This window comes from Teleopsis dalmanni, chromosome 2, assembly GCF_002237135.1.
Source record: "Teleopsis dalmanni isolate 2A chromosome 2, ASM223713v2, whole genome shotgun sequence".
Lineage (NCBI taxonomy): Eukaryota > Metazoa > Arthropoda > Insecta > Diptera > Diopsidae > Teleopsis > Teleopsis dalmanni.
This window is the reverse complement of record NC_051847.1, coordinates 159,708,351-159,724,469: the sequence shown is the minus strand read 5'-3', so window position 1 is coordinate 159,724,469 and position 16,119 is coordinate 159,708,351. Positions and strand designations below refer to the sequence as shown.

Genomic DNA, 16,119 nt, shown 5'->3' with positions numbered 1-16,119 from the left:
CAACTCATAACATTGTATAACGCGATGTGGTTCTGGTATGAACTGGTCATTGCATGTATATTTAGTCGATTTTTGGTATAAATAAAATACATTTCAAGTGTATATTAATTAAAACCAAAAAAAAAATAAGTTACATATGTTTGATGACTATTTAAATTTTATAAAAAATGCATAAACTAAATTTTAATTCAATATATAAAATCATTTCTTAATTATCGCGAAAATAAAGGAACATAGGTGTTAAATGCAAGGTACAGGGATTTGATAACTTACAATAACAAAATGGATATAATAAACCTTTCCAAACATAATATGTACACGAGAGATTTTGAATAAAAACACAAACTATTGTAATTGTTATTGTTGTGTATATTATAAACCAATATATTCACTTATCTCGATTGACTTGCTTATACGATGTTCCAAATTCTTTACCCTTTTAAATTGTGTTTCAGCCCTATTATCTTCTATTTTTCAATCTATTTTTTTGATTATTTTATGGTCTCAAGAGTGTATTAGAATATCTAGAATTTATCAATATTTAGGAGTCTGGAAAAAAAATAATCTTGTTGTCTTAAAGAGTTCTAATAGAGCCCTAGAAACATTTAAGCGAATTCAATTTTAGTGAAATTTCAACAAACGCTTTATATTTTCATGACATAATTTTGAAATGCGATAAACCGAAACGTCTATACCATACACTTTATGAACTTTTTCGCTGATCTCAGTTTTTACTATCTGAGCTGAGTACGCAAGTGCTTCAAATAAGCAACCCACTTTTTTTACTGTTGCATAAAAAGGTACTAAGTCCCGGTAAACTTAAACAGATTTGGATTTAGAAATTTACACCGGCACATTGGGCTATTTATTCTCTGGCCTCGCTGGTATAATCTAATAAAACTTCACATTTCCGCTTAAAGTCAGCCAATCAAAAAAAAAAAAAATTGTAAAAAAATACATTTGACAGGATTCTAACACTTAAAGTCCAAAAATTTTTTCGAGTAATTGAAATAATTTTAGCTCAAAATCTTCATCAAAGAGGGCAGTAATTTTTTATATATTTTTGCATATTTAAAACTCTATTTCAATCAATTTGCTCAATTAATTAAGAAGTTGACTGTACCTGCACTCTTCATTTGTAAAAGTCTATATTTCGGTGCAAGCTTAACCATGTATGTAAGTTTATGACATAACTTGTAATTATATATTAATTTATTTCACTTATTTTGATTTCGTGACATACTGAAATGTTTTTGTGAACAAACTAATAATAATTAAGGTAGCGAAATACAAGAAATCGCATGACGAAATAGGCGTCATAGTATCTATGTAGCATCATATCATGTAATGATGTTGCGTCGATATCGCGACAAGCAAATAACTTGTGCGCTTCATGGAATGATGTTGAAAAGAAAGAACATGCGCTATAGCATTTTATACACCTGATGGTTAGATAGCCTGATATTAGTAATATAATGGAGAATATTCATTTATAATTGTTTTAAAAATGCTTCAAATAATTAAAGAAGAAGATTATCTAATAATAACAACTTATACCGAAGTAGGAATAACGTCTTCTAATAAATCAGTGCATTGTGATTTATATCTTTAATCAAATACCAAATATCTCTAATGGCTTTTGTCAAGTAGCGTCTACTTTTTGCGAAAGGTACGTAGAGAATTTCCTTTCTATCTCATAGAGAATCTCTATTATTTATTTTCAAATAAAGAAATTACATTTTTTCTAATTATTTATGTTTTTACCATAAAAAGTATTAATAACTCAAGTGCACTTAATTTTAAGCCATCGATCTTACACTAGAAATTTTACAATAGGTTTACTCCTAATAGCTTTTTAACAATATTTTAATAACTGCTGTTTTTTATTCCGTTTTGGGTTCAGTCGTGGATTCGTAATATTCGTACAAGATCAGAAAAATCAAGTTTTAGGATGGAGATTTTTATTTTTTTTTTAATGTGTTTCTAACAGTTAAAGAGTTATTTAAATCGAAGGGGACTTTTTTTGAAACTCCTTATAACATTTCAAAAGTTATGTTGTTCAGAAAAGCCATTATTTCAGTTTTTTTTCCATCATTTTATAGACTATAAAAATAAGTTTTTTTTTTGATTTTAAGTTCATATTTCATTGTTTATTGTTATTAATTTTTTATTCATTTAAAACAAAGTAATTATGAAGGGTTTTCACAACAACTTTTTCGCAACAAAACGTATCACGCTTTCCAAATCAATTACTATAACAATAATATTTTATGTTTATAACGGATTATAACCATAAAATATTAATTTTTAAAGTCAATGTAAGTAGAGAAAAGCAAAATATGTTTAATAAAAACTGCTATTTATCTGAAACTATTCCCTGCATCAATACAAGATTGAGAAATTCAAGACAGTAAACGTGGAAAATTGGAAAACTTGCTTTTTATAACCCTTAAATAGTACAATAACTAGTTTTAACATACTTAATAACTAATTACCCATAAATATAAATATCTGAAGGCAAAAATATTTGTAATATATAAAATTATTGTTTATGTATAAATAAAGTACTGGTACAAATATTTAGTTATAACTTACGTATCACTTCTTTCAGAAAGTAGCATACAAAGAAGAGAAAATGCGTTATTTAATTTAGTTTACAACATAAATTATTGATGTATTGTTAATGGACTTACCTAAAAAAAAGAGAAGAAAAAATGTTATATTTGACATTCATATTAAGTAATAAAAATTATAATTTAATGTACGATATAAAAATTAAATTAAATTAATTTTAAAATCATTTATTTAAAAGAAATTTTTTTTTATTAAAAATGTATGTTAAAACATTGTTGTATTTTTAAGATACCAATCTTATTTGCCGGGTTTATTATATAATAATAATATGCTCTAAAATTTTTTATCGAAATCGGTCGGATAACTCCCGAGTACATCAGTACCATACAACATAACTTCTTTTCATATAATATATACATAAACATATATATATATATATATATATATATATATCAGTACCCGAGTATATATATCTTCACCTCTGATATTGCTTTTACAATACTTAACAAGTCTTGTAATTTTTTTCAAGTCTTTTGTTCAAATCTTACAAATATGAATATGTCATTTTCTTTGATTTCATATTGTCTTTGTATCATATATTATTCTTTTATTTTATATTCCGAGTTTCTTTTTTAAATCTTGTTTTACTCTGTTTTTTTTGAGAGTCCAACAGTGGAAGCTTCAAATTTTCAAAAAGTTGAAACATAAAAAAAAAGATTTCAAGGCACTTTATAATCAAAAATGAAGTTAAAACCTAAAATCTTGTATATGTCTTACTTAAGATTTATCTCGATTACCTCGATTCCGATAGTGCCATTATATTATTTTCTCCGTTGAAAAAAAAAAATTGAAAATTTTTTTAATATTTTGAGCTATAACTTTTAGTGCTATGTTATTAAAAAAATCATATTATTAATTCAAATAATTGTTTATCGAAATTAATGATTAATCTAACAGAAATGTATGTCTTAAATTTAAAATTATGACAGGAATTTCAATAAAGTTCACGAAAAAAAAAGAAAAGAAACTATTTTAAAGGTTAGACGGATTTGAATAGCAAAGAAAATATAAGGACAAAAATTTTATTTAATTTTTTAAAATTTGGCAGACCATACAACGCTGTTTCGAGTATTGCCAAGTACTCATCATCAGTGGTCTTAGGAAATTTTGGAATTTCTTAATTAGTTTATAGACCTTTTGTAATTTGTTTGGACTGCAAGTGCCAGGTTTAGAACTCGTGCCTGCCAAATAAGAAGCGATGACTAATCGTGTTTTTCCACAAGTAGCCAAGGCTATATATAATAGTATAACAATATTATATTCCTTTATTTTAATTATTGAGCAATCGTTTATGAAAACATATTATTCATTAAAATTTAATCAAGCTGAATGTATAATTTATAATTTCATCAAACCTTTAACATTGTTGATGATAAATTAATATAATTTAGATCTACAGTTATTGAAGGAAATAAATTTTGAAGCAATTTACTTAAAACGAAAAAATTGTTTTTGTTTTCGGCATCAATTCAGAGTATCTTATGAACCCTAAAAGAGCTAAAGAAGAAGTTTATTGTACTTTGGCCAAAAAGTGGTGAAATGAAGGCATTCAACTTTGATTTAACATTTTTTATGCTTTAGTAAATGTCACAATTTTAATGCTTCAATAATTTTATCAAACGCTTTATAATGATAAACAAGAGAAAAGACAAATAACTACTTCAAACAATAATAATGTTTAAATATTTGTATTAAGCAAACATAAATTTTCACTTTTTAGTTTATATGTGTAATGTCAAATTGTTTTAAGAAAAGAAAAAAAAAAAAAACTCATATGAAAGTAAATTTAATTCGTGAATATAAATCAAGGCAATTGTTATATTATCATTTATATCAGACTTAAAATAAATGCAGTACTAGAAGAGTAAAAAACAATATTTAGGCAAACATTTAATTTAAATTTTATGAATAATAAAAATCCAATAAAGGATAAAATAATTTAACAATAAAAATAAAAATAATAAACAATAATCGTCCAATTAGGGAAATACGGTTTATAATTAAAATGAAAAAATTACTATACTCATTTATGAGTATTCCATTTCCAAAACTCATAATAATTCTGAATTTATGTCATTTAATGGATTATAGATACTAAGTAAAAAATGTGTAATCTGGTTCAATAGTATAAACGCATCATACAAAGCGAATTCGAAAGCCAACAACAAAATCAAGTGTGGAACATTCTTGGTTCACATGAGGTTTATGAGACGGTGTTATTTCGAGTCTAACTTGTTGCTTTGGTGTAAGATCTTGTGCCTTTTGGAACTTGTAAGGCTTTAACTTGAGCTCATTTTGGAATATGTGTTCGATGCTTCGCTGGGATATTTTCAGTTATTTGGCCATTTGATTACCACTACGACGTGGATTTCGTTCAAGTTGATCCTTTACTTTTCATCCTATTTCAGGTGATGTTGCTGTTTTTTTTTTCGTCGGCCACCATAGCGTTTCGCGTCACTCCTTATACTATTATGGTACGATACACAAACATTTTATTTACTTTGATATGTTTAAGCTTACGAACAATAGCTGGTTGTGATTTTCCAGCCAAATATAACGCAATCACACTATTACATTTGAATTCCATTTCAAATAACTTTTGTTCTATAAAACTTAGACGCAAATGCTTGTGGTAGCTCGTAAACTATATAAACAGTTGTCATTCGTATAAATTGCACGTAGTTGGCAATATCAGTTTCACAGATATACCCGTGTGTTATCAACTAACACTTTAATAGTCTTACCCTGTATATAGGCCATCTTATTAAGTTCAGTAGATTTATTTCCTATTTAAGAGGATTCAACTGATTACAGATATTTGTAGATCGTTAATCTATCTATATCATTAATTCTATATAGAAAGACTTCAACAATTGTTTGTCTATTCAGGTACCTTATCTACATACTTCAAATTTATATATATATAAACGTTTACACAATAAAAGAATAGAACTATTGAATAATTAGGTTGTATGAAAAAAGTATGTTTGAAGTTACCAAATAACTTTGGTTAACTTTGTTGTGCAGCAGGCATAAATAAGCCATAAATGGCTAGAAGTAATTAAACTCTGAGCTTGCTGCTTTAGCAGCTATGAACTTAAAACATAATGATATAATTTAAATTAGTCATGAAGATTTATTTAGCCAATAAAGAGTTTTTCGTTGTTACAAAGTTCGCACTTAGTATAATTAATCAGGAATCTTAGACCTATTCTCCAGTACATCAATCTTAAAAAAACAAAAGTATCTCAACTTAGTTTTGTAAAAAATTTGTTTTAATAAAAAAAAAAAAAACAAAAATATTAAAGAAGTTCAAGTTTTTCTAAAGTCAAATAAATGTAAATTCAAATAAAAGATGTAAAGATTACTGAAAAAGTTAGTTAAGTAATGTCAAAATATACATTGAAACCAAAATTTTTCTATTGCACCATAAGATTTTATATGCACAGAGGTTAGGCGCGAAGTCAGTGGAACAACACAAGCGCACAGCACGCATAGTTAGTGGTGGCCCTTATTGACGTGTCTTCCCATGATGGCAGCTAAAGAAACACATTAATTTCTTTAAATGAATTGCAGAAATAAAATCAGTAAACAGGAAAACAAAAATTTAGTAAGAAAAAATTATATAAAAGAAAAGAGTTAAACAACAATAAACGAAATTAAAAGTATTTTTCTTTAATCATTAGTTTAACGCCTATTTTATTATTTATACCAAACACTGACAAGCCTTAATGTTTCCTAAATTTTTCAAGTTTCACATTAGCGGAAAAGAGAGCAAATATCAAAGGTTAAAGTTGTAAATTTCATGTTTAAGAAAGTGTTCAACATAGGTAATTAAATTAATATTATGACTTTTTCTTTTGAAAATCATTAAGATGAAAAAAGAAAAGAAAAAAAGTAAATAAGTTAGCTTTGGATATGCCAAACCTTAAGTACCCTTCGCACTGACTTATTGTTATAACACCAACAAAAATTCTTAATATCAGAACCACATATTTTTGTGGCCGTACTATTTCACTCAAATCCTATCAATAAAATTTCTAATAGTTATATTTATTTTATATTTTAGGGCTATAATTTATAATATTTATATATAAATAGCACAATTTTAATTATAAAATATATACCAAACCATGAACTGGTATTACAATTATATTTACATCGTAAATGGAGCGTTTATGATCATCCGTGCTTTCATAACCAATAAGTTTAATTTTTGCCGATCTGATGCTACAACATATATACCAATTTTGTAAAGAAGACGTAATATTTTCGGCTAGGTTAGGTTGAGAAAAAGCGCGTGTTGACAGTTAGCAGCACTTCCACTCGGAGGCATATATAGTCCATTGTGGTGCCTTCAAAAATTTTGCCGATAGAGACGAGTTGCTAACCTTTGTTATCTTCTATATTCTATATTATTATCTTCTATATTCCATATTATTATCTTATATATTCCATATTATTATCTTCTATATTCTATATTATTATCTTCTACATTCTATCTTCTATACAGTCCATTTTTTTAAACTATATCTAGCACGCAACTATATCTAGCATACAAATTGATGTTACTGTAACTGCTTTTGTGATATAACGTACAAAATCTCATGGTTCACATCACAACTTCAAACATTTGAACCGATTTGATTGAAATACAACATAGTTATCAAACATCATACGATTTAAAATAGATAACGAAAAAATCAATTCGATTTGTAAGTTATATTGTAGTCAATACCAATCACTCCAACAAATTTTCAAAATCCGTTCCTAAAACAGCTTCTTTAGTCTTTTTAAATGCTGAGAGCCTAGTTCACGTCGAAACAGATAGATAAATGGATATGACTATGCATATCGATTCATCTCGTCAAACTAATATAAAACATAATATGTTTATAACTTCACTGTCTTCCAAACATTATTACAAACTTAATATACTCTTCCCTACACACTATAAGTGTAAAGTCACACAAAAAAAACACATTTCTTTCACATTAAGTTAGGTACTTACTTAAAAAATATAAATATCTTAATATAATAATCAGTGTGTTTTCTGCCTGTGGCGTAAAGACTTAACTCGATTATGATGAAACCTGTCTCAGTGATTGTTTATTTCTTTGGTATTAACCTGTCATGTATGGGAAATGTTAAAAAAGAATTCTACAGATTCTCTAAAAGACGAACTAATAACAACGGCTTTTCTTAAACCATACACCATAAATCCTAAGATGGTGATAATACTTAAATGAAAATTTAAGTATGAAAGAAAAGAGATTTAATGCATTTTCACTGACGCTTTATATCCCAAGTAACGATGCCGTTTAAATCTTGACGGGATATTGAGTTCTCTGATTTCATATCACTCACATTTGATTGTTCTCCATTATAGTACAAAGGAATCTATTTTAAGAGTGGATTGTACCATTGCATGTGTAAACATAATATGTCGATATTTAAGATTATTATTTTAGAAAACAGCGTTGGAGACCCGCATGGGAGAGGATTAGTAACTCCATTTGTTCAAAAATTATCAATATTGGAAGTTGTTATAGATTTAGTCAACTATTATTACCATTTATACTTGATAGGTACGAACATTATTCGGAATCGTGATGGCTATAACATACCTATTCGCAATCTTAAAATCCATGGAAAAAATTTGTAAATTTATGTGAAGATAATTTGTATCGTATATCTAACATATCTAATGCATTCTACAAAAATGTTTATAATCTTAGGTATTGCATGCACTTTCACTCGTCGTTCATTAAACACCTTTTTATGGACTTGCGGAATGATATGTATTTTGAGCAGTGGATCATCTTTGAGGTTCGAATGATCAGATTTAAAAACCGTCTCACATATCTTTAAAGTGGAAAGTAAAAGTGCTACAATTTCATACACTCGTTTCTTTCTAGACTCAAAACTACACAAATTAAAAATAAAAAAAAAAACAAGACAAAACATTTTAATAAACTGCATTCAAGCTGAGAGTTAATTAAAACGTCTGCATGTAAAAAACAGGAAAGCGCTACTTATTTAAATGGAACGTTTCAAAACGGTAAAATGCAGTCAGCTTAACTGATGTGAATTGCGAACTATTTTTATGAAAACCTTTCAATAAAATAATTTAAAAAAAAGAGGTTAGAATAATTAAAATAAGTTAACAATCCATTTTTAAAAATAAAATAAAAAACCAAGAATTATAAAATAAAAGTACATAAAAATAATAAGAGTGTACAACATATTGAGTCTTTATTGCAGTGCATGCGAAACAATGCATTAAAGCGATCGCATTTTTTTCTACATTTTCAAAATTGAGTTGAAACCACATTTTTAAAATGAATTATGTATTTTAATTCAAGTATCTATCTTTTAAGATGATATAGCATATGTGTGCATAAACAACGATTAGACCTTTTTGCTATCTTCTAGTACTAGATGTTAAGGCATCTAAACGATAAGCTATGCAAATGCTATGATTATTTTTCTATTATACTCGTACATTTCTTACGAATTCTTTTTAGTTGATAGTCGGCATGGAGCTGTTCTTAAGGTTTTACAACCATAAAGGAATATATCAATGAACGAAACCGATATTTCTGCACTATACTGTGTTTAAAAATTTTGGTATGAAAACGTAAGAATAGTCTAGGGAATTATTGAAGCCTCTTCTAAAAGATTTCAAAGTTTTGAAAAACCTTCTAAAAGATGATTGCAAAAAAACATGGTAACTACTGTGAAGAATGTTTATCTGGATAATAATAGAGTAATAAGATATGATAGAAAAACAAACAGCAATATATGTATATTAATATATGTTTTATTTCATCAGACAGACTGTATTTTAAATTTATACTATTTTATTATGGTTTTATAAAATAAAGTGACGTATTCTTATATGTCCGATGAGAAAAGCTAAGAGTAGAATACTTTTAAGATGCTGAAAGTTTAGATGTATGCACAGGTATAACAAAAAAAATATCCAAAAGTATAGCATTGAACGCCATTATCACGCAAGCATATTCTTGTCTCAATAGAAATTTTGTATGTTGAAATATATCTGACCAAATACGACTAGTGTTAAGGTTGCACTATCAAGGATAACGTCAAAGGAAAAATGTGAAGTGAATTACATCTGAAGAAATGCCAGCTAAGAAACACAAAGTATAATTCAGTAGAATAAAAAACAGTTCAAGTTTTAAAGGAATGTGATTCGATCTTAAGAGATCTGCCAAAAATACTAGATATTAGATATATATATTAGCTTTCTAATGCTTTCAGCAGCAGTTCTGTTCATTTAATTTAAATAATACATATAAAATATGATCGACCAATTTCAGCCATTCGGATTTATGTTAATGATTTAATTATAATTGAGAAGCACAGAGTAGGATTTGATATAAGAGCAGAATAGAATCTCTTTGTTAAATCAATGAAGAATATAATACTTGATTTTAGATATTATTTTTGCACATTTATTAAGACTAAGATAAAGATTGTTGTTTAATTTAGTTAATCGGTTTCAGATTTTCAGTCTCATGTTTAGGCATGATATAAAATTCTTTAATTTATTGTTAAAATTATAAAAATGTTTTCAAGAAGTACAACCGACTAGTTTATTGCCATACAAACTTATTGACTGAGATAAGTTATAGATTTTTAGATATGTAAACAAATATAATCAACTTAATTTGTCTCGTCAAACTTAACTTATTCCTGTCGTACAAATACGAGTATACTTATATACATTATATGATTTTTTACAATAACAGAGTAAGTCTTCAATGCTTCATTCCTGTCGTACAAATACGAGTATACTTATATGCATTATATGATTTTTTACAATATCAGAGTATTAACATTAGAAACCAAAGTAGTATTGTAATATTTAAACTACATATTGCCAAAACTTTCTTAAGTCATGAAGGTGTAGAAGTTTATATAATTATGCAGCAATCAACATTAAATATAAATATTAGCCTCACAACAACTGATGATGATTGTAAAAGCAGTATTTAGTAGTAGCATTTAAACAAATTTAGAAGAATTAGAGAAAGCAGCAGTATTGTTAAAAGTAGCTATGAAATATTTACAAATGATTTATAAATCGGTATTAATTTATAAAGAAAAGCTGAAATGATTTTTTTGCAGTTCTTACAAATACTGTCATAAAAGTAATCAAATTAATGAATGTAAGCTGAAGTTGGCTTTTGTAATTTTTAACAAAATTTCTTGTATTAAAACATTTTAATAATTGCTGCAATGGAATTGAACAAATAAGTTGAAGCTAAAATAAAGTCAAATGTATAAATTACTCTTAAATATAATTCAATATATTAATCTTTTAATGTTCATTTAAGTTGCCAGCTGTTACTGCTGCATATAAATCGATCTGGAAACAAAATAGAATCCAAAGATCAAAATAAAAGTTATCAATTTTTATAAATTATTATTAATTTTTCAACATTATTTATCGTATATTATTTCTACTGTTTCAAATATCAACCTTAAAGTTAAGAGAAAAAAATTGGATATTAATGGATTAAAGATATTTTAAGGTTCATTGTTGATGCATTATAGATACAGTCTTTGCATTGTTTTTTTTTTATTTGCTGTTCACTGCGATAGAAAAAGCATATTATTTAATAGTTTATTACTCTACACACAAAGCGAATCAAGCTCATTACATCTCTTAATTTAGTTAATCCTTTTGTATTTAATGCATAAAAATTACTTTGCGGATGAGTTGATGCATCTACGACTGAATGCAGTTCAGAAAACTGATGAAACTAATAACTGGTAAATAGTAAAGTGGAAATGATGCAAATAAAGTGTTGTAGCACGCCTTATAAGCTTACAATGGGTTGGTTATTATGAATTATTGAACGCACAACTGAGCTACTAAATGTTAGTAACACCGGCATATGGCTAATCTGAAGCACGAGCGATGCTGGAAAGGTACGATGAATAATAAATATGTTCAAAGATATAAATAGAGGAGCAAAAGTCGCTTGGCTGACTTAAAAAGCAATAATTTTAACTGCAAATTACTGCGGTCAATTATAGATGTTGTCGAACTGAAACAGTTTATTTAATGTTGTATTTGTAAATTATATTAAATTACCCCACTCTGTGTTATTAAATTTATATACATACATGTATACATGAGATACCGCCATAAAACTTTCATTGCAATAATAACAATAAAAAATATTAAATATTTATTATATAGCAACTATCGGAGCAATCCATTGATTCGTGCTAGGAGTCACAAATAAATAAAGTGTTTTCCATTTTAGTTGGTATTTTTGAGAGCAAAAAATCTTAATTCTCTTCCAAAAAAAAATTTATTCGTTTTGCAACCACCGAAAGAAACTTCGAAAGCGGGTTTGCACAACTTCTTTCCACAGCGTTCAAGTAAAATTTATTCGCAGCAGTAACGAAATGCGATATAGTCACACACACAAGCAATATTATCCATCCACATCTCCTTCACGGCATTACAAATATCTTAAATTTAACACTAGTATGAAGGGTATATATAAGTAAAATGTCTTCTTTTGTGCAACAATCACATATCTTTGGTTGCCTAAATTTTTCTCAAAATTAAACTTAACATAAATGTAAAAGCATTGTGGTTAGAGCAACATTCAAAGCATGTAACTAACAGTCTTAATTTTTTTTAATAAAAACTGCTTTGTTTCGGTTAATTTTTAATTCATTTATTATTTTTCATTTTTTTTATTTATTACACTTTCAGCTCGAAGGTAAGAGAAGGCCTCAGTCATTTTGTGGAGAACTTACTTGAAAAGGAACTATGCCAAGAAATGTAATCAATCATGTTTTGCTCACCGTTTTTTTTCATAAAGCATTTTTTCATTAGCCCAATACAATTTAAATAGAATTTTATAAAACCAAGAAAATCATAATGAAGAAGTCAAAGATGCGATGCGCTTTGATTTTAAGTCAGATTTTAAATCAACTAACTGAAGCAGCAGCAGCAGCAGCATTATAAACAGTAATACCATAGAAAATGTTATTAATAAAAAGATTGAATGCATAAATTTTATTATCTGCAACATCACTCCGTTGGAATGAGGAGAAACAGTGTAATGCGATGAACACAATATAACTTGATGTAGATATATTTCATCCAAGATTTTCCTCAACTCAGCTTTAAATTATAAGAAAAAGAAACAACTTTAATTTAATTTCGTGGTTAAAAAAAGATTAAAAAATGCTTTTGTTAGGGAACAGCAGTACATTTTGAAAATACTGATCAAGATTTTACCTATAAAATAAATAGGACACGGTAAGATACTCATAGGTATTGATCACATTTATGGCACAAGAAAAATTTTTTTTAGATAAATTAAGTTTGGGATAAAAGATATTCATATTACGAAAGTGGTTTCTAATTAATATTTCCTCTCTAAATTTATCCAAACATCTGTAAAAGCTTTAAAAATTGATAATGAAAACAATATTCACACTCATGCATAAAAAAGTCTTTTTTAATGGAACAATGAAGAAGTGTTTTGTATTAAATCACAACTATTGACTATTGATCTTTGTATTTATTCATTTGATAGGCTTTTAAATATAAAAGCAAAACAAATTGATTACACTGTTAAAATTAACGAAAAAATTATGTTTTAAAATACATCTTGTCTGACCAATTAGCTTTTAAAGCGTGCACTTATAATGAATGTATTAATAAAAACATATTTTTTTGCAATATTTTATTATAGATACGAGTTTATTACACTTTGATTTCATATATTTGATTAGGAGTCAAACTGTGAAGCGCAACTGTATATTGCAACATGTTATATTTAATTAATTTTAACATGTTATACTCTTAATTGCACATTGTCATAAGTCTGGACCTATCCCCGATATTTTGATTCAAACTTTTATACTATATATATTATAGTATATAGTTATACACTAACTAGTAACTATATTTTTATTTATTATTTATTTTATTAATTATTTATTTTTTAATTAATTAAATTAAATTAAATTTAATTTTAATATTTATATTTAATATATTTAAATAAATTCTATAGTAGGTTTTATAAACTCTCTATTACTGAAACATGTTATGCAGAGTGTTTCGGGCACGGCAAAATTCGCTCTTTCGGGCTATGCCGAAAATGCATGTTATGCTGAGTGTCACACCAGTATTGCCAATTTTATGTTTTTACTACTTCTTGGTACTTCTTGGTTGTTCCCAAATTTAAAAGGAAATTTAGATATGCTCACTTTCAATTTGCCACCAAAAATAACTAGCAAGAAAAAACTCATAGAGGCTGTAATAATGTTAATTTATTATTATACCATATAATTGTTAATAGTACTTACGCCTTTCTTTAAAATCGGAAAGTGTAATAAATATATGATTAGCGATTTATAGAAAGGCTGTGTTGTTTACTGCCATTTTTTTCTCCAAAACGTATTAGAATTGTAGTCATTTGCTCCTAAAAGGTACAAATTTTAAAATTTATTACTAAGCAACACTGTTTTGCCTTAGTGCCGTTTGGCTAAATGGTGTTATATTAAAATGGATGATACTCTAGCACTTCGACCAAGCATATAGCATCATTTTTCCTGCAAAAAATTTTGTTGTCGCTTTTTAAGCAAAACTGTTTTTGTACAATATTACTGGATAGGATTCATTTCTCACCATCTGTTACCAAATGCTTGAAAAATGGTTAAGTTCCACTCCATTTGAAGAGTGATTTGCAGATAGAAATTTGGGCCATTAAAATTTGTTTTTAATCATTTTGAGGGACACTTAAATATGAAGGCATGTATGTTAAACCAACTCAATGTAGGTAATGTAAAATAGTACTGCTGATTGATCAGTTGGTTAGAGATTTTGTTTTTGCTCATATATACATTGTGACCGAAATTTTTTCGGAAATTCTCATTTAAAATTCGCGCGCTGTATATTTTTCGATATTTTAAGTTTATGTAGTTTGGCAGCACTGTCCTTAATTACTATGCCAAAAATGAGCGCGATCTGTCAGACAGTTCGTTTACGGCAGCTGTTGAAACCAGTTCACCTCAGTAGTGCGTTGCGAAAAAAACAATGGAAAAAAATATTGAACAAAGAGTTTGCATCAAATTTTGTTTTTCGAACGAAATTTCGTGTGCAGAATCGTTGCGAATGCTACAAAAGGCTTATGGGGAATCAGTTTTATCGAAAACTCAAGTTTATGAGTGGTACAAAGCCTTTCAGGACTGTCGTACGACCGTCGAAGACATGCCGCGTTCTGGACGACCTTCGACCTCTACCACCGACGAAAACATTGAAAAGGCAAAGGAAATCGTGTTCAAAAATCCTCATGTGAGTGTTAGAGAGATAGCACGAGAGCTAGGCATCGGTCGTGAGATGGCTCGTTTGATTTTGGTGGACAATTTGTGTATGCGACGTGTCAACGCCCGGCTTGTTCCGATTCACCTCAATTTGTTCAACATTATCAACGATTTTAAGGCCAAACATTCAATAAATACCATCGAACAGCCACCGTATTCACCTGATCTTGCACCGTGTGACTTTTTCCTGTTTCCCAACCTCAAATTACCACTCAGAGGAACGCGTTTTGAATCCATAGAAGACGTAAAACAGAATTCGCAGAGGGAACTCAAAGCCATACCGGAAAGCGCCTATAAAAAATGTTTTGATGATTGGAAGAAACGTTGGCATTTGTGTATCGCTTCTAATGGAGCATATTTTGAAGGAGATAAAATAAATATTGATGAAGATTAAGAATTTTGCGTTTTATTTAAAATTTCCGGAAACTTTTCGGTCACAATGTAAGTATTATTCAACATCGGTGATCAGCTAACTAAACAGATATGTTATATATCTTTCCTAGAAAATGTGTCACCTAATTATTTTTCGGTAATTAATTTCAACATAAAAAACATATTATTATGTTTAGGCTAGTTGAGTCAGTGCACTTGAGCACTATTAACTACAAGGTTTCTTCATAACCCTTCTCTACGCCTTGACTGGATTATTCTGACCTCAAATCTGCATACCTTACCTGTAACTATTCAAAGATTCGATAATGCGGTGTTGGAAAGCCTGTCAGTTTTCGTAAAAAATTTCAGCGCTCAATCCTTTATATATTTTTTGATTGGATCATTGTTAAGTTAAGCTTTGCTTAATGACTTTAAAAATTAATTGGTTCAAATAAGGAAACACATATTCAATATTTAAAAAATTTGTTTAATATTATATTTAGTTCACACGCAGATCTGAAAATGCACTTCTAAATAACGAATGTAATTACAAGAAAATAGTTGCTAAAAATACCAAGACTTTAAATGAAAGTAGCTTAAATATGTTTAATGGAAAATGAGGAAAAGTCGAAGACAACACAAATCGAATTAACAAATTATTGAGTATAAAATAAAACAAAAATAAACAGAATTTAGTTTTTCACTAAACTTTATACTTAAAAGCGA

At 27.9% G+C, this 16,119-nt stretch overlaps 1 protein-coding gene across 6 annotated transcripts in view; it reads right to left on the bottom strand.

Moving 5' to 3' along the window:
• The window catches only part of LOC119679347 (microtubule-associated protein Jupiter), an 84,053-nt gene that overhangs the window by 45,540 nt on the left and 22,394 nt on the right, over positions 1 to 16,119 (bottom strand). For 3 of the 6 annotated variants that reach the window (XM_038091643.1, XM_038091650.1, XM_038091653.1), the window contains exon 2: positions 2,596 to 2,601. The exons of 2 other annotated variants lie outside the window; for them this stretch is intronic. In XM_038091643.1, coding sequence (XP_037947571.1) covers positions 2,596 to 2,601 — 6 coding nt within the window. Of the gene's footprint in view, positions 1 to 2,595; positions 2,605 to 16,119 lie in introns of all 6 variants that reach the window. One more of the 6 variants, XM_038091642.1, reaches the window with a different exon arrangement.